The following is a 21,815-nucleotide window of genomic DNA, read 5'->3' as shown; positions in this document are numbered from 1 at the left end:
TTTATTTTCTCTCACCTATGAATTAACACAGCAGTCTCCCAACTATCTGTTTGGAAAATTAAATTCCTGTAGATCTCTTCCTAGGGCTTCCCTGGTGGGTCAACAGTAAAGAATCTACCTGCAATTCAGGAGATGTGCGTTCGATCCCTGGGTCGGGAAGATTGCCTGGAGAAGGGAATGGCTACCCACTCCAGTATTCTTGCCTGGAGAATTCCATGGACGGAGGAGTCTAGCGGGCTACAGTCTGAGGGGTAGCAAAGAGTGATGCAACTGAGCACACACACACAGAGTGATTCCCACTGAAACTCAAACCTGCAATCAGTTTCAAGCTCAAGTGAGTCTTCCTGGCCTCATGGGCTTTTGCCTCTGGTCATTGCCTTGGCTCACACAGACACCAAACATCTTGCTATGTATGAAACAGTGACATTTGAGGTTAGGTTGATGATCATCAGGTGGGCCAAAGGATGGAGTTGTACTTAAACTCTGAAGACTTCAAGAAGGTTTTATTCCACAGAAATGCAGTTTCTGGTTCTGGCTCTGTCACTGGTTTGTTATAATTAGGTCAGTTTGAGTAAAAGAGTTACATTATGATGCATATAAACATGCTAATTTTTAATCTTGAAGATGAAACTGGCTTGAGAAAAGAAACTTGTAGAAACTACAATCCTTTTTACCTTTGGTGATTAGAACGAGTTTTCCAGGGTTGCTGAAACAAACTGCAATTAACTTAGTGGCTTAAAACTACAGACATTTATGATTTAGTTCTGAAGGCCAGAAGTTCTAAATCAGGGTGTCAGCAGGGTTGTGTTCCCTTTCAAGACACCAGAAAAGAGTCTTTTTTGTCTTTACCTAGCTCCTGTTGGCTCAGGGCACCTTGGCATGCCTTGGTTTGAAGCTGTGTTACTTCAGTCTCCATCTTCATAGTCACATGGCCTTCTTCCCTACATCTTTGTGTCCTTTACTCTTCTTCTATGGGTACCAGTCACTGAATTTAGGGCCTCCCCTAATCCAAGATGATATCATCTTATATCTTTAACTATTTATATTTGCAAAGACTCTATTTCCAAATAAGGTCATATTCTTATGAGGTTTGAGGTAGAATTGCATTTGCGGGGGGCACACTGTTCAACCCATTAGAGTAACTATCCTCCTTTAAATGTCATAGCTTTGTTACTTTTTAAAATTTAAATTCACAATTAAGGATAGAAGTGTCCATTCTTTTTTTGACAATTTCTGTAAGTAGAGATCTTCCCATTAGGCTCATTCTTCCCCAAGCTTTTTTTATATAAAATGATCATGTGGAAATTAGGTATGAACCTTATTTCAACAAGTTTAACCTAATCCTTTCTTTATTCCATGTAGTTGTCTCACCAGCTGCCATTCAGGTGTTTGTATTGGTAGTTTAGAGGAGTGTTTCCTCCAATGCTACTTAAGGTGAAGATTTTCTAACTCCTAAGTAAGAAAGTTTATAAGGGCTTAAACTATGAAAAATTTTAGTTCTTTTATATGTTTTAAACATTAGCAGGGAAAATCCATTTTCTTCAAAGCATGAGACTGTAATGGTTCTTAAGATTTTATTTTATTCTGTCTGTGGTGGTCTCTTTAGAGCAACTGCTTTTCAGCAATGGGAATAAATGGATATTTATGGTAAGACCACATGTTCCTGGGAAAAACGTTAAATTCTCTTTATACAGTTACATAGCAGTATGCTAGTAATCCAATTCAACATTCTAGTTTCCTCCTAGAATCACAGAACATTTAAATACGTCTTCTTGCAGGTAATTTTTACAAATACCAAATGTTAAATAATACATAGTTTAATTTCTTATCCTTGACTCAGAATGTTTTATTGTACCACAAAATGTGCCCTAACACTTCACATTGTGACAATCAAAATGATATAATACAATGTCAACTATAGAAGACTATAAAAGGCCAAAGTTCATGTATTCCTTTCCATGAGGTAGGCCAGAACCAATCCTTTTACTGGAAGATACAAAGTCATAAAATATTTTATTAACTTTAAACACAAATGTACATTACTTTGATATAGTATGGAGCACAAAAAATAGCACTTCAACGTACCCCTCAAAAGGCGATTTTATTTGATTCAATAGTTTCGAGCAAACTTTTGACTTATTTCCTCTGGCAGAAGTGACTTTTACCTCTTCTACCTGCCTTCCTTAAGAAAGGGAAAAAAAAATAATGGTGAAATCTCACCATTCCATGAGAGGTTTTTTCCCACTTTTTGGCAGAACACTGAAAAATGTTCTTTCAAGAAATAACAAACTGAGAGGTTCAACTTGGAATTTATTTTTATTTAACAGTTTGTTGCTAAGGCATTGTTTGGTACAGCATTCTGCACAGCTAGGAAGGCACAAGGTAAAAGAGCCACCTTCATTTCTCTGTAGCTTCAACAGTGATTTGGAAACATGAGACAAGCATTAGTCACTATACAATCTGTATCACACATAAGAGAAAATAATTTCATTAATTCAAACACAGGAGTCCTTCATCTTCAAACATTGAATTAAACTCCCTGCACTTAAAGTCAAGAACTTGACTGTGAAGCTTACAATCTCTGACATGGAAATGTAGTGTAATGACACATTCTACATTTACTATTTTTTTTTTTTTCAGTTACAGATGAAGCAACTTGCAAAACATTCCTAAATACGAAGGAAGAATATTTAAATGTAAATCATCATCATTCATTTTTATCCATCAAAGTGGCTTCATTCTGTGTTCATATCTTGCATCAAATATTAGGTACACCAAAGCGTGTAGGAGAAAAAAGTGCCTTTCAGTCATCGCTCTTTGTGATGAGAATGCTGAGGCGCCACCATATCTCCTCTAGGAGCTTTGCTGGGTCTAGCGGAACACCCCAGGCAGTGTTCACCTTCCTTCTGCTTCCGTGTTGTTTGGCTCTGGACTTCAGAGCACCCCCTCTTATTTCAAACACTTCTTTCCTCTGGGCCTGGAATGCCCCAGTTGAACGTTGTGTTAACAGAAGATTTCAACTACCTCCAGATCTGAGACTCTTCTCTGTAAAAGGAAGCCCCCAGAAAAGTGCTACAGGACAATTTATTACATTATTTTATGCTGATAGACTTGGCTACTATCCTCATATAGATGAAAAAACAGGCAAAACCGTATTCGGAGGAATTCCCCAGTTGGGAAACTTAAAAAGTCATTTGGAGAAAGCAAAAAATGACATTGCCTATTACATACCAAATGACAGCGTGGGCTTGGCGGTCATTGACTGGGAAAACTGGAGGCCTACCTGGGCAAGAAACTGGAAACCTAAAGATGTTTACAGGGATGAGTCAGTTGAGTTGGTTCTGCAAAAAAATCCGCAACTCAGTTTCCCAGAGGCTTCCAAGATTGCAAAAGTGGATTTTGAGACAGCTGGAAAGAGTTTCATGCAAGAGACTTTAAAACTGGGAAAATTACTTCGGCCAAATCACTTATGGGGTTATTATCTTTTTCCTGATTGTTACAATCATAATTATAACCAACCTACTTACAATGGAAATTGCCCTGATGTAGAAAAAAGGAGAAATGATGATCTCGACTGGTTGTGGAAGGAAAGCACTGCCCTTTTCCCTTCTGTTTATTTGAATATCAGGTTAAAATCTACTCAAAATGCTGCCTTGTATGTTCGTAATCGTGTCCAGGAAGCCATTCGGTTGTCTAAAATAGCGAGTGTCGAAAGTCCACTTCCGGTTTTTGTATATGCCCGTCCAGTTTTTACTGATGGGTCTTCAACATATCTTTCTCAGGTAAGTAAATAAAGCAAGGTAAGAAAGCTATGGAATATTGTCCACAAATGGTGTTTAGTGGAATGGAACACCATTTTTGAAGGGAGTAAAACTTAGCTTTTAATAATCTTTAGGAATATGCACTCAGGTAGTTCTGCATCCTTATATGAATGTAAAATAAGAATATATTTCATTTTTAATGTAATCATACAATATTTTAGCAACCACAGACAATTGGGTAGTATAAACAATGTATTAATTTAGCTCCTTTTATGGGCCTACTCTCTTGTCAATAAAAGTAATTAAAATAGTAGCAGAAAATTCATGTTTTTGTTATAGTAGGACAGTGGTGGCATAAAAGATAGAAATGAATAGTGGAGAAATACTTACATAATTATTGTTGGGTTAGCATTCTTGGCTTTGGCGTTACTGTCCTGTGTATAACACTTCATTGTATTCCTCCCTGTTAACTCTCCCTATCACCTTTGCCAGGGTGACCTTGTGAATTCGGTTGGTGAGATCGTTTCTCTAGGTGCCTCTGGGATTATAATGTGGGGCAGTCTCAATCTAAGCTTATCTATGGTAAGTTGAAATGATGAAAATAGATGTGGAAACAGATGAAAACATTTCTACTTTGAATGTTTATGAGAATTGTTGTGGGATTGAGTAATAAACATGATCTTTGGCACAAAGTAGTTGGTGCTCAATTAATAGTGGTTAAATCAAACTATCAATTGTATGGTTGTGTTATAAGGCAGCTTTCCAGTGAGGAAACAGAAATTTGTTGAGATTAATTGAAATTCTCTATGCTACCTGGCTAAGAAGTAGCAAAAACAGGACTATATTCTTGTGTTTTTTTTTACTTACTCTATTGTGCCGTGTTGCTTCTCAAAAGAAGAGCTCAACTAGTCAACATTCATTCACTCATTCTTTCATTCACCCAATTACTGTTTTATTAAGCACTTACTTATTTACTAAGTTGATGACAGTTTACTGTGGGGGGTCAGCAACTGGGATGGTGTGGGCAGTTGGCAGTTAGTCTTTGAAAATGTATTAGATTGTTCAAAGCTTCCCTAAGGGAGAGGAAAAGGAACACTTTATTTTCCACAGGTTGTATTTAATAGTGTCTATTTTAAGCAAAACTTGTTTTATCAGGAAGGAAGGCTTATTTAGCTCTACATAGTATGAACTGTATTCATTTTTTCCTAATGCATTTTCTTTACTTCAAAAAGCCTTAAACCATTCTATCATGACCTACTCCTTTTCTTTCTTTCTCTTTTCTCTCTTTCCTTCTCCATATCAGGTCTTTATCCTTTACCTCTTCAGTTTTCTTGACTCAAAACATGAATAGAGCTGTCACATGGACACTGCTGAGTTGGAGCTGAACTTTCCTTCTCTGATCGATGTGGAAATACTAGTAACCTAGGTGCCATGGAGTGTGTCTTATGAAGCTCTTGGTCCAGAGGTTTCATCTTAGGACTTACAAAGAACAGAATTTACACTCTAAGACCAAAAGAGATCTTTTGTATCTTGTCCTTCAGATACACTAGCTGTATTTCTCCTTCATTTGTAAAGGTATTTAGCTTTTTGAAATTCGTTTCAAGATTATCTGAGCCCTCCTACCTATTTGGTAGATTCTATTATCTCTGGTTTGATCACCAGTAAAGGGAAATAATATAGACTATAAGTTCAGATAATGGGATATGTCCCTTTTGTAATATCTTTTATATGTCAGAAAATTATTTAAGAATTATAATTCTCGTAGGAATATTCCTGATTTTTATCAGTTGTTTTCTCAAATGTATAAACTCTCTTCTCAAGGATCCCATTAGTTCTTTGATGGAACCATTTATAAATTCCCCATTTATAATTTTTTTTTTAATTGAGAACTTCACACTTACTCTGATAAGGAATGAATCATGCCTTCTCCAATTAGTAGGGTGACATTAGCAGTATGACATGGCATAGAATTCAACTGCTACACTTTTTTTTTATTGCACTTCAATCTTAGATTCGCATTCTTCTACCATGACTCTCAAATCACCTTCAGTATTCACATAGAGACAGTCCTTCAACTTTAATATGAAGACTTCCTAGTTAATGACACTGATTTGAACTTGTTCCCTGTAGACCTTTCCCAATTTACAATCATTTTGAATGTTAATTCTATCATTACTTTGCCTTTTTCCTATGTCATCAATACTGTCATGGATTGCTTGTGTTTTCTCTGATCCACTGACAACTTAAAAAACTGGTAATTCCAAGTTTACTTGCAATGATTGGAATTGACTTAAAACAATGGTTATCAAATGTAGGCAAATCATTCCTTCCATTTCATCTTACTAGACCCAACTGTGAAACAGAGTCAGCTTCTACTGGCTTTAGTTCATGAGACCTCATTGTTAAATATTCAGAAATTTTGTGAACTGTTTGTTAAAAATTAAATTACAAAAACTTAGAATAAGTATGCAAAAACAAAAGTATGCTAAGTATGCTAAAAACAAAAGCAATAAATACTAAAAATGTATCAATTATTTACTTCATTGTCCTATTATCCATACTTTTGATTTATTTATATCAATCTTATATGTGTAAGTGGAAATGGTATTATGCAATGGTGTGTTTCTTCCTACCATAATCCTGTCCTATGTAATGGTGATGTCATGTTGGTAGCTTAAAATTGGCCATGGTAGGAGTATTTACAGCATGGATTTTGATGAATACTATAAACTAGACTTTATGTCTTAGAGAAAGACTTTAAGCCTACAAAGACTGCATCTTGTGTAGGCTACTGACTCTCAAACATTCTCATCCTTTCACTCCTCTTCCTGCCTAGTTCTTGTCTCTGTAGACAACTCTAATGTCATCTGTGCTAAGTCACTTCAGTGGTGTTCAGCTCTTTGCGACCCTATGGACTGTAGTCCATCAGGCCCCACTGTCCATGGGATTTCTAGGCAAGAATACTGGAATGGGTTGCCATCTCCTTCTCCAGGGGATCTTCCTGATCCAGGGATTGAACCCTTGTCTCTTATGTCTCTTGCTTTTGCCATAGGTTCTTTACCACTAGTGCCACCTAGGCAGCCCAGATCAATGTCTTTGATCTTGGTATAAATTCTCATATACCCTTGGCACTGGTGATACTGTGTTGAAGAATACTGACAAAGTCCCTGCCTTCATGAAGCTCATACAGTTGGAGGGATAAAAACAATTGTTCTTGTTGTTTAGTCGCTAAGTTGTGTCTGACTCTTTTGAAACCCCATGGACTGTAGGCCACAGGATCCTCTGTCCATGGGATTTCCCAGGCAAGAATACTGGAGTGGGCTGCCATATTCTACTCCAGGGGATCTTCTCTACCCAGGGATTGAACCCACGTCTCCTGCATTGGCAGGCAGATTCTTTACCACTGTGCTACCAGGTAAGCCCAATAGAGGCAACACAAAACAATAAAAATATTTTATGTGGTAAGTTCTATGCAGAAAATTTAAATAGAGAGATGTAAGAAAATGAACAGGAAAGGTGTCTAAGAAGGGTCTGGTCTAATGAAAACTGCAATCTGAATGACAAGATGGAGTCAGTAATGTTTAAAATGAGATGGAAGAGCATTCTGGGCAGAGGAAACAGTAAGTGCAGCTTGAAATGAACCTGCCATGCTTGTGAAATAACTAGTGTGTCTAAGGCCAAGTGGGTGAGGGTACAAGAGATGGGTGAGGTTACACCTCAGCAGGCTGTATACAAGATGAATTATATTCTTAACACCATGTAAAGCTATTAGAGGATTAAGAAGAGGTTTTCTATTGCTGCCATAAAAACTACAACAAACAGTGGTTTAAACAGCAGAAAATTATTATCTTACAATTCAGTAGTTCAAAAGTCCAACATGGACCTTAATGCACTAAAATCAAGATGTCAGCAGGACTGCGTTCCTGTCTAGGGAAAGACCCTCATTTGCTCATTTGGGTTGTTGACAGAATTCACTTTCTTGTGTTTATAGCATAAAGATCTCTATTTCCTGTCTGGCTATGGTTAAAGTGATTTCATTTCTCATGAGGTCACTATATTCTTTAGCTTTTGGCCTTTTCCTCTACATTCAAAGCCAGCAATGCTGGGTTGAGTCTCCCTTACCTTTGTGTTTGTCCTCTTTCTCCCAGCTCATTTTTAAAATCCAAATAGAAAACGTTTCTACATTTTTACGGACTCGTGGTTAGATTGAGTCCATCAGATGGTTCAGAATATTCTCCCCATCTCCTCCCGTCCAAGTACTAACCAAGCCCGACCCTGCTTAGCTTCCGAGATCAGATGAGATCAGGTATATTCAGGGTGGTTTGGCCTTAGACTTTCCCAATCTCAAGATCCACAGCCTTAATCAAATCTAGAGGGTCCCTTTTGCCATGTAAAGTAACACAGTCACAGGTTCCAAGGGACTGGAGTATGAACATCCTTGGAAGGATCTTATTCTGCCTACCATTGATGGCATCATTTCAAGAAGGTAACAAGAAATAGATTCAAGTGGAAGCTGCCAAGGTTCCTCAACTTGCCTGCCAACCTACCACAAACAAACACTTCCTTTGATCTTAATGAAGGATGAGCACAGCCAACTCACTCAATGGAATTGTTGATCATGAAAGAAAGCAACTACCTTCTATGTTTTGAAAAGGATGGATTCCTACTTTTAAGAAGTATCCATTTCAAGATGAATCATTTTAGTGACTCATCACTCATACTCTGCCAAATAAGTATACCTGCAAAACAGCTGTCATAGTTCAACCATACTTGAATTATATGTAACATTTAATATATAGTCGGTTGAACCTGTTTAGGTGTTTTGAGCTAGCGATTTTTTTCTTTTTTTAAATATTTAATTTTTTTTTTACAAGGTTGTGTTGGTTTCTGTCATACAACAATGCAAATCAGCCATAATTATATATAGATCCCTTTCCTCAGCCTTCCTCCTCTCCCCACATCCCATCCCTCCAGGTATCACAGAGTGTCAGATCAGGCTCCTTGACCTACACAGCAACTTCTCACCCCTTCTAGTGAGGTGGATGAACATAGAGCCTGTTATACAGACTGAAGAAAGTAAAAAAGAAAAAAAACAAATATATTAACGCATATGTATGGAATCTAAAATGGTATTGATGAACCTCTTTGCAGGGAAGGAATGGAGATGCAGATGTGGAGAATGGACTTGTGCACGCAGTGGAGGAGGGAGAGAGGGGGATGAAGGGAGAAGGCAGCACCAACATACACACTCTCAGGTGTTAAGATGGGATAGCTGGTGAGCTAGCAATTCAGAAACCACTCTTTCCAGTGCTTAAAAGTGTCTGAGCAATGTGATACTTCTTATCTTTATTTGTACTTCATATTAGCTACACATTGAGGTAAAAAATGATATGCTGGACCCTGTGCTTAGCCCTTTTATGTACACTGTATCTTTTCATCTTCACAACAACCCTATGAGGTAGGTTCTATAATTATCTTTAGATGATGAAGCTGAAGCATAGTCAGGTTAATTAATTTTCCCAAGGTCACCCAGAAAGGAAACCAAGACTTAGAAAGCTTACGGGATTCCCAAGCTCACATAGCTAGCCATTGATAGAACTGTGACTCCAATCTGGGCACATGGGCTCCAGACTCCATGCTCTAAGCCCTCCACCCCCACTCCACTCCACTGTACCATTCCGCCCCTTCCATCCCTGTTAGTGTAGGAATTATTGAGGAGACTGTGGCTAGGATGTATTAAACCTCAATGGGTCAGTGATTTAGTGACATGAAATGGCATGTGAAACTTACTTACAAATGTCACACACAAAAAAATAGCTGGAATGGTCTTGATAAAGCAAAAAAGATGAAATATTTCCTACCTCTTACTGATTTTTTGGTACTTCCTTTAAAATTGCTTTATGTAGTGAATTAATTCATATATGAACTAATTTACTTAGATCTTAATAATCTGATCTTATAATTTTACAGCAATCTTGCATGAACCTAGGCACTTACTTGAACACTACACTGAATCCTTACATAATCAACGTCACCCTAGCCGCCAAAATGTGCAGCCAAGTGCTTTGCCATGATGAAGGAGTGTGTACAAGGAAACACTGGAATTCAAGTGACTATCTTCACCTGAACCCAATGAATTTTGCTATTCAAACTGGGGAAGGTGGAAAATACACAGTACCTGGGACAGTCACACTTGAAGACCTGCAAAAGTTTTCTGATACATTTTATTGCAGTTGTTATGCCAACATCCACTGTAAGAAGAGAGTTGATATAAAAAATGTTCATAGTGTTAACGTATGTATGGCAGAAGACATTTGTATAGACAGCCCTGTGAAGTTACAACCCAGTGATCATTCCTCCAGCCAGAAGGAGGCATCTACTACCACCTTCAGCAGTATCTCACCCTCCACTACAACTGCCACAGTATCTCCATGTACTCCTGAGAAACACTCCCCTGAGTGCCTCAAAGTCAGGTGTTCGGAAGTCATCCCCAACGTCACCCAAAAGGCGTGTCAAAGTGTTAAATTGAAGAACATTTCCTATCAGTCACCTATTCAAAATATTAAAAATCAAACAACCTATTAAAATTAAATTCAGTACTTAAGTTTCCTGTCTACATGCTTTGTGCTTTTATATTTTGTACATTTTTTATATTTAATATTTAGCCAGATGATTTTTTTTTAGGCAAGTAATGATACCTATATAAACTTTTACATTTGAAATGTGAATCAAAACTCATGGCCAAGAGAGTATTTTAAGTTTTTGAGCAAAGATTGTTTTTCATGATTAAATTGAACCTGGAGTTATTATTAATTGATAAAGAATTGTGACCAGTGCCTTTAATTTTCAAACTCATAGTTGGGGCAGGTGTTAATAAATCCACTCATACCACATTTTGCTTTTGAAACTCAAAGTAGACACTTGATAAAGAAGATAGATAGAATTTGCTATGGAAGATATCCAATTTTGTATTCTCTAATTGCCATGTGAAAGTTGCTCAGTTGTGTCTGACTCTGCGACCCTTCATAACTATACAGTCCCTGGAATTCTCCAGGCCAGAATACTGGAGTGGGTAGCCCTTCCCTTCTCCAGGGGATCTTCCCAATCCAGGGATTGAACCCAGGTCTCCCGCTTTGCAGGTGGATTCTTTACCAGCTGAGCCACCAGGGAAGCCCAATTGCCATGAGTGTATTGCAAATATTTTACATACTGTGAATGTATATATACTAAGAGGTACCTGTTATATTCTTGATTCTACCAAAGACTGATTATATAAGGCCTAGAATACTTAGAGGCCTAATTTTCTTCTGAGAAAAGTAAAGATGTGAATAATACCAATTTACTGCAAATAAAATATCTTTACAAGTAGTTTGTAGTATGTAATAAAATTGTCAAGAAAATATTAATTCCAATATCTTATCTTTTAAAATGTAATATCCTAAGTGTACTAGTCTGTCTGAAACATGGAATCATGTTTTTTATTTTACCTTGATAATGTGTTCGTTCTGTTTTATAAAAAGATAATCTTTAAAAAGTGATTACCCTGTCAACTTCTGTACATGGTTTAATATGTCTTTAGAATTCTTATATAAATTATTCTAATTTTCTTTTCATCCTTGATTGTCAAATTTGACAATCTTGTATATCTTATTAAAATGTCTTATTTCATTTAAGCATCTGCATCTTTCATAGAGCATTTATTGAGTGTTTATTCTCTGCTAGGCATAAAATTAAGAGTCCCAGATTCAAGGTGAAATAGTATACTTCTTGCCATCAATGAGTTTGCTGTATATTTGAAGATAGACATTGAAAGTGGAAAATTACAACACAGATATAGTTCAGTATGCTCTGGCATACAAACAAGAATCTGAGGGTGTCAGAGAAGAAAGATTTCAGAGACATCATGAGATGGTGTGTCCTTTGCGTTGTAGGTTGAACAGCAGTTAGCTCATGTGAGTACATGAGAAAAATGGAATTTCAGTAGAACAGAATACTGAATGTGGTTATTACGATGGTATTCAGTAGATGTAGATGGTAGTCACCTGGTGAGGGCTGCTGTAAACATACTAAGATGTCTGGACTTTACAAGGAAGATGCTCCCAAACTTCTTGACCTACCTCATTTTTTCCCCATGCACATATATCATGCTGCTGCTGCTGCTGCTAAGTCGCTTCAGTCATGTCCGACTCTGTGCGACCCCATAGACGGCAGCCTGCCAGACTCAGCCATCCCTGGGATTCTCCAGGCAAGAACACTGGAGTGGGTTGCCATTTCCTTCTCCAATGCATGAAAGTGAAAAGTGAAAGTGAAGTCGCTCAGTTGTGTCCAACTCTTAGCGACCCCATGGACTTCAGCCTACCAGGCTCCTCCGTCCATGGGATTTTCCAAGCAAGAGTACTGGAGTGGGGTGCTATTGCCTTCTCTGACATATATCATAGCATGACATATTTCTCCATTTTTACTTCCCATCACCTTCCTATAAGGGATATATCTTGCTGCTGTAATTCACAGTGTAATGAATAGCATCTGAAACTTAGTCATTGTTTCATCACTAAATCATGTTGGACTCTTTTGTGACCTCATCGACTGTAGCCCACCAGGCTCCTCTGTCTGTGGGATTTCCCAGGCAAGGATATTGGAGTGGGTTGCCATTTCCTTCTCCAGGACTTAGTAGATGCCCACAAAATATTTGTTGAACAAATCAAAGCCAATGGGGAGCCACTAAAGAATTTTAAGTGTGGGAGTTGTCATAGTCACTTGAATCATCTTGAACTGATGCTGCCCTTTTCCTTAGTTCTGTCCTTCGGTTTTTCTCCAATTATGATTCTACTGTGAAAGTCATGTTTTCACAAGTAAGCCACAAAAAGAGACAATTTGATAATGCTCTGAAAAGGATGCTATATATGGACTAGGTTCCTTAGAATACATAAATGATTGTCAGGTGATAGAATGGAGATAGCAAGATGAATTGAAAAAGGTATGAATTTTGGAGACAGACAGTTACAAGGGCAAATACCAACTTTCAACACTGACTAGCTATATGAACCTGATGTTAACTTGGATCAGTTCCTATTATATTTTGTTGTTGTTCAGTTGCTCAGTCATGTCCAGCTCTGAGACGCCATGGACTGCAGCATGTCAGGCTTCTCTGTCCTTCACTCTCTCCCGAGTTTGCTCAAACTCATGTTCATTGAGTCAGTGATGCCATCCAACCATCTCATCCTCTGTTGTCCCCTTCTCCTCCTGCCTTTAATCTTTGCAAGCATCAGGGTCTTTTCCAATGACTTGGTCCTTTGCATCAAGTGGCTGAAATATTGAAGCTTCAGCTTCATCATCAGTCCTTCCAATGAATATTCAGGATTGATTTCCTTTAGGATTGACTGGTTTGATCTCCTTGCTGTCCTAAAGATTCTAAAGAGTCTTCTCCAATAACACAGTTCGAAAGCATCAATTCTTCGGTGCTTAGCCTTCTTTATGGTCCCAACTCTCACATCTATACATGACTACTGGAAAAACCATAGTTTTAACCATACAGACTTTTGTTGGCAAAGTGATGTCTCTGTTTTTTAATATGCTCTCTAGGTTTTAATGGCAATAATTATACCTTTTAGAGGTTCTTGAGATTATTGAATAGCACATGAAAAGCATTTGGCCTTAGAAATAACACAGTAAATGTCTGTGGGAGGGGTGGATATGTTTTCAATGAGTATGGAAGACGCTTATGTTACTATTGTTGGGGGAAAGTCCAAACAGTAAACTTCCATCATGGCAGACTTAGCCATGAAGCCCATGAGAAAAGAGACCATTAAACAGAGAAAGAGACTTGGCAGGAATATTCTATATAACTTTGTATATGGTTAGGTTCATAGAGGCAAAGTTGTATTTCCCTTTAGATCCAGGATTTTTGCAGGAATCATCCTTGTATCTGAGATACAAAGAGAATAGTAGAACAGTACCCCTGCTCTTCATGAACTTGCACAATGATAGAAATGCTAGGTGTGTAAACAGAACTTGTCCACAGAATGTGGCATAATTCTGAAGTATAAAAAAAGTGCTACGAGAACACAGACTCATCTAATTAACAGAGTACAAAGGAATTGTGTAATTTCATTTCAAAAGATAGGGAATTAATTTGTTAGATATAGATGGCATCTCTGAACTTTCAACTAACATACAAAACCTGTCTCCTTTCCAGCAGAGGGCTTGGTCCCAAAGTTATACAGAGAATATATGCTTTTATTTCTGCAAGTGAATTTGAAAGAAGAATAATATATAGTAGACCTCTGGATTTACTGCATAGATATAATTCAATATTGTGGGAAGTAAACAGACATTCACTAATGCAATGAATTAAGGGTATTAAGTAGTAATGAGATGTAGTGTTAAAAACCTCTAAGAGTGAACTTTGGATAAATATACTCATTTAGGAAAATTAGTTGTTGGATTATGCTAACACAAAAATGACTAACAGGAAAATGATAGCCCACAGGAGTAGATATGATAAAAGGGAGAGTAGAAGGCCACGGAACAAGAAGTATTTTCAAAATTCTGAGCTTTATTTGGTAACGTAGAGGCAATAAAAGAAATTTCTCAATTTTTAAAAATAAATTTGCAAATTTATTGGTCTTTAAAGAGAAAGGCTACCCACTCCAGTATTCTGGCCTGGAGAATTCCATGGGCTGTGAAGTCCATAGGGTGGCAAAGAGTCTGACATGACTCAGCGACTTTCACTTTCACTTTAGAAGGTGCATAACCCAGCACTGAGGAGGAGGACAGTTAGGCACATACTACTGTTGTGTGACTAGATGTTTGAGGATGGTGAGGACATTTATTTGACATGTATCTTCACACTGCACTGCTCTAGGGATTCTGACCTGTATTCTCTCCACCCCACTCTCAGATAAGCTTAGTGAAGGCACAACCACGTGCTGAGATCCTATGACACAGCACAATTCCTGGCACAGAATAGGTGCTCAATAAAAAGTTGAAAAAATGTTGCAATGATTACTGAATATAATTACTATGGATTGAGAGCCAATTTGATATGTTTCTAATTTAGTTGGTTAGCTACCATGTGATGAATGCATTTTTTTCTTTGCTAGAAAGGTATTTATTTTGAAACATTTCATTTAAAATTATTTTTACTTCATTTAAAAATAGTTTTTCGACTTTGGAAATGCTCCTTACCACTCTCCTTTTCTTTGGGCACATGCTGAAAATGATCTCACTCCTAAATTCCTGTTTAATAAAAACAGATTAATAATTTTTTTTTTTTTACTTTCTGCATACTTGGATGTTCTGACATCTTAAAACACATTTCTTGCAGGGAAGGGACTGCCTCTTCCAAAGCTAGTCAATCTTGAGAGGTAGCAAAAAACATGCTATTTGATATGAAAACTAACCAATCCAGAGTCCTACCTCCTCTCTGCAGCCTGCACAGAAAAGTGAAAGTCACTTAGTACTGTCCAACTCTTTGGGACCTCATGCACTATACAGTCCATGGAATTCTCCAGGCTAGAATACTGGAGTGGGAAGCCTTTCCCTTCTCCAGAGGATCTTTCCAACCCAGGGATCAAACCCAGGTCTCCCTCATTGCAGGCAGATTCTTTATCAGCTGAGCCACAAGGGAAGCCCAAGAGTACTTGGACTGGGTAGCCTTTCCCTTCTTCAGAGGATCTTCCTGACCAGGAATGAAGCGGGGTCTCTTGCAATGCAGGCAGATTCTTTACCTACTGAGCTATCAGGGAAGCCTCAGGAGGCAATACTCCTCTGCCTTCATTATCCCAGGGCCAGGTACCAGGCAACTAGAGAGCACCTCGATAGCCCTGATGCAGTTCAGAACATACTTCCCTAAATATGTCACTTTTACATACTGAAAATTTTCAGCTGAAGGAGTTTTGAGAAAACAGCAGGAGCAGGAAGATCACTTTAAGAACCTCCCCACCTCACCCTTCTTCCCCAAAACAGACACTAGAATCCTCATGTGAAAGTTGTCCCCTGTGGACCTGGAGGAAAGCAGCAGCTTTTTCACTGAAGACAAAGGGATGCCAAGAAGAACCTAACCAACAGCCCTTGCTGTTTCCCCTGGTTTCCTACAATTACCTTATACTCCTTAACCTATATTTCTCTCCCATTGCCCTTCTTAATGCAAGCCTAGAATAAAAACACACAGGTTTAACTTTCTTGGGGCCTTCATATTTTTAATGAAGGCTCTGATGTCCTATAAAACTTATATTAAATAAATTTGTATGCTTTTCTTCTGGTAATCTGCCTTTGTCAGTTTAATTTTCAGACCCAACCAAGGACCATAAGAGGGTCAAATAGAATGTTTTCCTCCCTGCAGCCCAAAGCCAGCTGTTGTTATTCAAATGAGCCTGTACTGAACTGTTCATCCTGGTATAAGTTCTCCCCTGATCCTGCTTCTGTGTTTTGTCCAAAATCTGATGTTTTTCATGTGGTCCTCTATGTAGCCACTCAGTCACCTTTATAAACGAAGACTCACAGAACAAATGGGAAAGCAGAAATTCTTTTCCCTTTGTTAGTATTGTGTTCCTCTGTAATAAGTTCATAAGCCTATTTGGTAGCTGAAATGAACAATATGCCCATTTTAAGGTGTGCTTTGTATACTAATTGGGTCCCAAAGGAGCATCTCTCACGGAGAACTCATTTTGGAAAGACCTTTTTGAATTACTATACCTGGTGAATGGCAGTTTCCTTTGAACCTGACAAACAGTGCAATCTCAATCCTGGGTCTAGGACTGATATTTCAGGACTCAGCAGTTTGCCCACCAGTGGCCCCAGCTTAGAGGACTGAGACTCACATGATCTGTTTCATCTGTTTCACAGGCAAAACTGCCAGGATTGTGCCAACACAGTCATCCGCACAAGATACTGACATTTTGATGACACTGAAATTTCATATGGAGTGGTTAAACTTTGGAAATTGAAAACCTATCGATAAAACCCATCAATAAAATTCAGTATTTTCTTTTCTCCTCTGCTTGCAGTCAGATGGCAAAGGAAGAAAGGAGGCTTGGGAGAAAAGAAAAGAAAAGGAGAGAAGAGACAAGCAAAAAGAAATAGAATGCTTTCTGCTTCCACTGAGGACTTAATTTGCACAGGGTTGAAAAGAACTTCAGATGTAGCCACAGTTAGCCTTCAATTCCCTGTAAAACAGAAGAGTGCTTGTACTCGAATGCCCTACCTGGGCTCATCTGCACAAATGTCACTGCCACCTCCTTCTACTTGGGCCTTGGATTTCTTTTAAGAAGCAAACACGAAGGCACACAGCGGTGGCACTGTGAGGTATGTGCCAAATCCAAGGGGGCTACAGACTTGCAGGTTGTGGTACAAAGTCACTAATATCTTAAAAGTAAACTGTCTGAGGCATTCTATTTCCTGTGAGGAAAAAGAACATGCTCTATTTGTTACAGACTTTTTCTCTTTATGTCTAAACTCTGATGGAGTTGCAAAAGCAATCAAGATGATTCAGAGTGTTACTGTACATTTTTAAGCTCCAATAATTTTTTATACATGTGTCAACATGTACAGTCTTTTATATTGTTTTGGTTTAAAATCTTTTTTTATTCTTTTAAAGTTATTACTGCTCACAGTAGAATAATATAACATTCAGTTCAGTTCAGTCCCTCAGTTGTGTCCGACTCTTTGGGACCCCATGAATTGCAGCACGCCAGGCCTCCTTGTCCATCACCAACTCCCGGAGTTCACTCAGACTCACGACCATCGAGTCAGTGATGCCATCCAGCCATCTCATCCTCTGTCGTCCCCTTCTCCTCCTGCCCCAATCCTCCCAGCTCCCAGCACTCACCTCTGTCGTCCCCTTCTCCTCCTGCCCCCAATCCCTCCCAGCATCAGAGTCTTTTCCAATGAAGCAACTCTTCGCACGAGGTGGCCAAAGTACTGGAGTTTCAGCTTTAGCATCATTCCTTCCAAAGAACACCCAAGGCTGATCTCCTTTAGAATGGACTGGTTGGATCTCCTTGCAGTCCAAGGAACTCCCAAGAGTCTTCTCCAACACCACAGTTCAAAAGCATCAATTCTTTGGCACTCAGCTTTCTTCACAGTCCAACTCTCACATCCATACATGACGACTGGAGAAACCATAGCCTTGACTAGATGGACCTTTGTTGGCAAAGTAATGTCTCTGCTTTTCAATATGCTATCTAGGTTGGTCATAACTTTCCTTCCAAGGAGTAAGCATCTTTTAATTTCATGGCTGCAGTCACTATTTGCAGTGATTTTGGAGCCCAAAAAAATAAAGTCTGACACTGTTTCCCCATCTATTTCCCATTACACAGTGGAAAATCAAAAGTCCTCTTTCCTCTTCCCTCTACCAGTGATAACTTCTGGTTATGGTTTCTTGTATGTAATTCCAGAAATTCCCTAGGAATAAGGAAGTGAATTTGTGTGTTTGTTTCTAAAATGAGGCAAATGAACAATTTAAAAAGTTTATCTGAGCAAAAATCAAAGAGAATTCAGTAGCACCAAAACAGAAGTGGTTAGGGGCACTCTGAGGTCAGGTGCCAGGGGTGAGACTTATACAGAGAAAGTGCAGAAACAAAGACAGGAAATTATGGTGGCTCAGCTGGTAAAGAATCTGCCTGTAATGTGGGACACCTGGGTTCAGTTCCTGGGTTGGGAAGATCCCCTGAAGAAGGGAATGGTTATCCACTCCAGAATTCTGGCCTGGTAAATCCATGGGGTTGCAAAGAGTTTAACACCTAGTGGACTATTTGTGAATAGTTGTCCTTGGCGTCTTGATTTCACAACATTGAGGCACTTAAATGACAAAAATTCATTCTAACTCTCTTGTATTCTTCTATACCTGTCATTTTTTTCTAAACCAGTAAACATTACAGGTAAACACAAAGCAATTAAACAGTATACTTGTGCATAAATGTAATATACTTTCTGCCTAAACTTATTGTGTCTGGTATGTAACACATGGACTTCCCACATTGCACTACTGGTAAAGAACCTGCTTGTTAATGCGTGAGATTTAAGAGACACAGATTTGATCCCTGGTTCAGGAAGACCCATTGGCGGAGAGCATGGCAACCCACTCCAGTATTCTTGCCCAGAGAATCCCATGGACAGAGGAACCTGGTAGGCTACAGTCCATAGGGTAGCACACGACTGAAGCAACTTAGCATGTTCACCCACTGTTGACATTTCCTTGATGATTCCCTGGGGCCAGTGGCACAGACTCTGCAGGTGTTAACCAGTTAAGTGGGGAGAAACGGACCTGAACAGCGTTTCAACAATCTCAACCACAGCTCAACTCGGCCACCCCAGTAAGATGCAGGCTGACATCTTACTGGTTGTGCCCACAGAGCACAACCTCCCCAACCCCAGAAGCACCAGCAGCCAATGTAATGAATGCTTCCATCAACAACACATTCCCCTTCCCACAGAAGAGCTGCTGGCTCCAACCGGCCATCTGGAGTTGGAATAGGCCGCACAGCACCGACCTAAGACCCATTCTCAGATCCCAAAAGGCCAAGAACTGCTGGAGATCGCGGTTCCCCTGAGCTTGGTTCTGGGAGAGCAGCATCTCCCACCAATGCAAACAAACAACAACAAAAACAGTGGAGAGGAGAGAAACCAGGCCTGAGCGAGACTGCTGGAGAAATAAACCTCGTTTCTCTGCAGTGGTGAGCAATAGCATTTCCTGCCCCCTGTTCTGAACCGAGGCACTGGGCTCCATTCTCTCCTGAGATCTTAAAGGAGATTAAAAAAACCACCTTATGGTCCGATTCATTCATATTTGGGTTTCAGTCCCCGATCTACCCACTCCTGAAATCTCTGGCATTGTGAAGTTCACAACACTACACGTGCTCAGTCCATTCCAGCAACTCCATGGACTGCAGACCGCCAGGCACCCCTGCCCATGAGACTGAGACTTTTCCTGGAAGAAGACTGGAGTGGGTTCTTTCCCACCCAGGGATCCAACCCCTTCCCTACCACCTGAGTCTTCTGCATTGGCAGGCTGATTCTTTACCAAGGCGCCGCCTGAGAAGCCCAGGTGAAGAAAGGTGTCCCCTACATCGGGGTCGTAGGAGGAGAAGCGAGGGCCAGTCCAGGAGCCCAGTTACTACGATCAAGCAGCTCCTGTAAAAAGATCCCCGCGAGGCCTGATAGTAAAGTCTGAACCTGCAGCAGAGGCACGGACCCGAGTCCGAGCGAGCAGGGTTCCAGGACAGGCCTGCGGACCTGACACTTCCCTGCTCCCCCGGCAGGTCTTAGAGGCGGCCTCCGGCCCGCACTGCCCGGAACCACGGAGCCGGGTAAGAGAGAGGCCTGGCCGGCAGTCCGACCCTCCCCGCGTCGCTCCCGCCTCCTTCCCCACTCCCACCTCCCGGCGCTCCCTTCCGGGCTCCGGAGGCTAAGGGTGGGGCGGCGATGCGGGTCTCGGCCACTGACCACACATTTCTTGCCGAGGAAGGTGAAGAGGGACTCGTTCTCCTGCAGGGTGAGTAGCAGGAACCCCACGTTGGTGATCCTCCGCGGCGGCGGCGGCGGCTGCTGCTGGCCGGAGCTCATGTTTCGCCGGCGGAGTAGGAAGGCCAGCGTCGTCTCTCCTGTGAATGGGATAAACTCCCAACTCCTCCAACCCTCCTTTGACAGCAGCTTCGCTGGCAGCCGGACAATCCAACCAGGCGGGGACCGGTGAAACCACATGACGCAAGAGGTGGGGAAGACCCGCCCCCACTAACGTCGAGGCTGGCGGCGCCCGAGGCCACGCCCCTTCCGGCAGAGACCAGGGCAGCTCTGTCCAAGGCCGGGCTACCGGTCGGTTGTCGGCTCCGGGGTCTTAGGCTCTTCCCTCCAGTGTTCTCGGTTAGCAGAGCCCGGGAGAGAGGAGGTCTCCGCGGCCAAGCTGCCCGGCTCTCTTCTGCGACGCACACCTTTGCGGTGCGTCAGTGAAGACTGTTCTCCCTTCCTGAAATAGCTCTTCTTTCTGAGGAGTGACCCCGGGACATTTGCACCTCCTATCAGAAAGGAAGCTGGAGACGAAGATGGGAGAACGGACGCGCTCCTCCGTGCTCTTTGCCGATTTCCTTAGCAGTTGCCCGCGGTTTCTCAAACTTTGTCCAGACTTTTGGGAATGGACGAACAGGCCTCTCCCAGGATTGTGAGAGTTCTTGCTGATGGATGTTTCAAAAAAGCAACGTACATAGAAAGGTTTCTACCGCCTGCTGGTGTGTCTAATAGGATAAACGTAACATTGCAATTCAGGCTTATGTCTCTAAGAGTCCTCCACACATCTCGCACCCCCAAGTTCTGTGAATTGAAAAATATTTCCCCCGCCCTCGCCATTTTCTCTCAGACCCCAAAGGACTTGTTTTCTTTTTATCGAAAATGAATGTACCCATTCAGGGATGTCACTCAGGAAAAATACGTCCATCCGATCTAATCCTTACACTAAATTTCAGGAGTTTTTTTGTTTGTTTGTTTGTTTAAGTTTGTATGCCTCAGAATATTGAAAACTGCCTAGGATAACCGCCTCTGTTCAGTAAATTAAATACTAGACAACTGCCTTAAAATGAAGTTTTGGAGTATGGAAATAATATATGATAACCACGGCTGTGAATTATAGAGTAAGCATCTCCACTTTAAACAAATTAGCGTTTGTTGCATAAACTTTTTTATGCTTGACGATTATTTCATTTCAATAAACAAAAAAGTTCCCTATATTAAACTTAAGACATCTATGCCAAATTAAATTTGGTAGAACGATTTGATTTTAACCTTTCTGAAAGGTCGCAGTATAAATTATGAATGTACTAAACAGATTGTTAAACCACTTTAAAAATATGAGGTTTCCTTCATAGCTCAGTTGGTAAAGAATCTGCCTGCAATGCAGGAGACCCTGGTTCGATTCCTGGGTCCGGAAGATCCCCTGGAGAAGAGATAGGCTACCCACTCCAGTGTTCTTGGGCTTCCTTTGTGGCCCAACTAGTAGAGAATCCACCTGCGATGTCGGAGATCCACCTGCGATATGGGAGACCTGGGTTCGATCCCTGGATTGGG

At 40.4% G+C, this 21,815-nt stretch overlaps 2 protein-coding genes across 6 annotated transcripts in view; one reads left to right on the top strand and one right to left on the bottom strand.

The window, feature by feature from the left end:
- LOC138987604 (uncharacterized) overlaps nt 1-21,363 on the bottom strand; it is a 59,835-nt gene extending 38,472 nt beyond the window's left edge. For 3 of the 5 annotated variants that reach the window (XM_070369294.1, XM_070369296.1, XM_070369293.1), the window contains exon 1: nt 20,205-21,363. In XM_070369294.1, coding sequence (XP_070225395.1) covers nt 20,205-20,462 — 258 coding nt within the window. In that variant the 5' untranslated portion in view covers nt 20,463-21,363. Of the gene's footprint in view, nt 1-16,600; nt 17,537-17,589 lie in introns of those variants that run through there. The other 2 variants (XR_011463967.1, XR_011463966.1) reach the window with 2 other exon arrangements.
- Nucleotides 982-10,881, top strand: SPAM1 (sperm adhesion molecule 1). Its single transcript, XM_005893453.3, has 3 exons — nt 982-3,782; nt 4,254-4,343; nt 9,732-10,881. The coding sequence occupies exons 1-3, from the start codon at nt 2,823-2,825 to the stop codon at nt 10,344-10,346; spliced, it is 1,665 nt and encodes a 554-aa protein (XP_005893515.2). The 5' UTR covers nt 982-2,822; the 3' UTR covers nt 10,347-10,881.
- Nucleotides 21,364-21,815: the final 452 nt, after the last annotated feature.

This window comes from Bos mutus, chromosome 4, assembly GCF_027580195.1.
Source record: "Bos mutus isolate GX-2022 chromosome 4, NWIPB_WYAK_1.1, whole genome shotgun sequence".
Lineage (NCBI taxonomy): Eukaryota > Metazoa > Chordata > Mammalia > Artiodactyla > Bovidae > Bos > Bos mutus.
The sequence above is the reverse complement of the archived record's forward strand: the minus strand, read 5'-3'. Positions and strand labels throughout refer to the sequence as shown.

Excerpts from the sequence above, each read along its gene's own strand:
- SPAM1 (XM_005893453.3), top strand. The coding sequence starts at position 2,823 with ATGAGAATGCTGAGGCGCCACCATATCTCCTCTAGGAGCTTTGCTGGG. Across the intron at positions 3,783-4,253 it reads CTTCAACATATCTTTCTCAG|GGTGACCTTGTGAATTCGGT; the intron begins GTAAGTAAATAA and ends CACCTTTGCCAG. Across the intron at positions 4,344-9,731 it reads TCAATCTAAGCTTATCTATG|CAATCTTGCATGAACCTAGG; the intron begins GTAAGTTGAAAT and ends ATAATTTTACAG.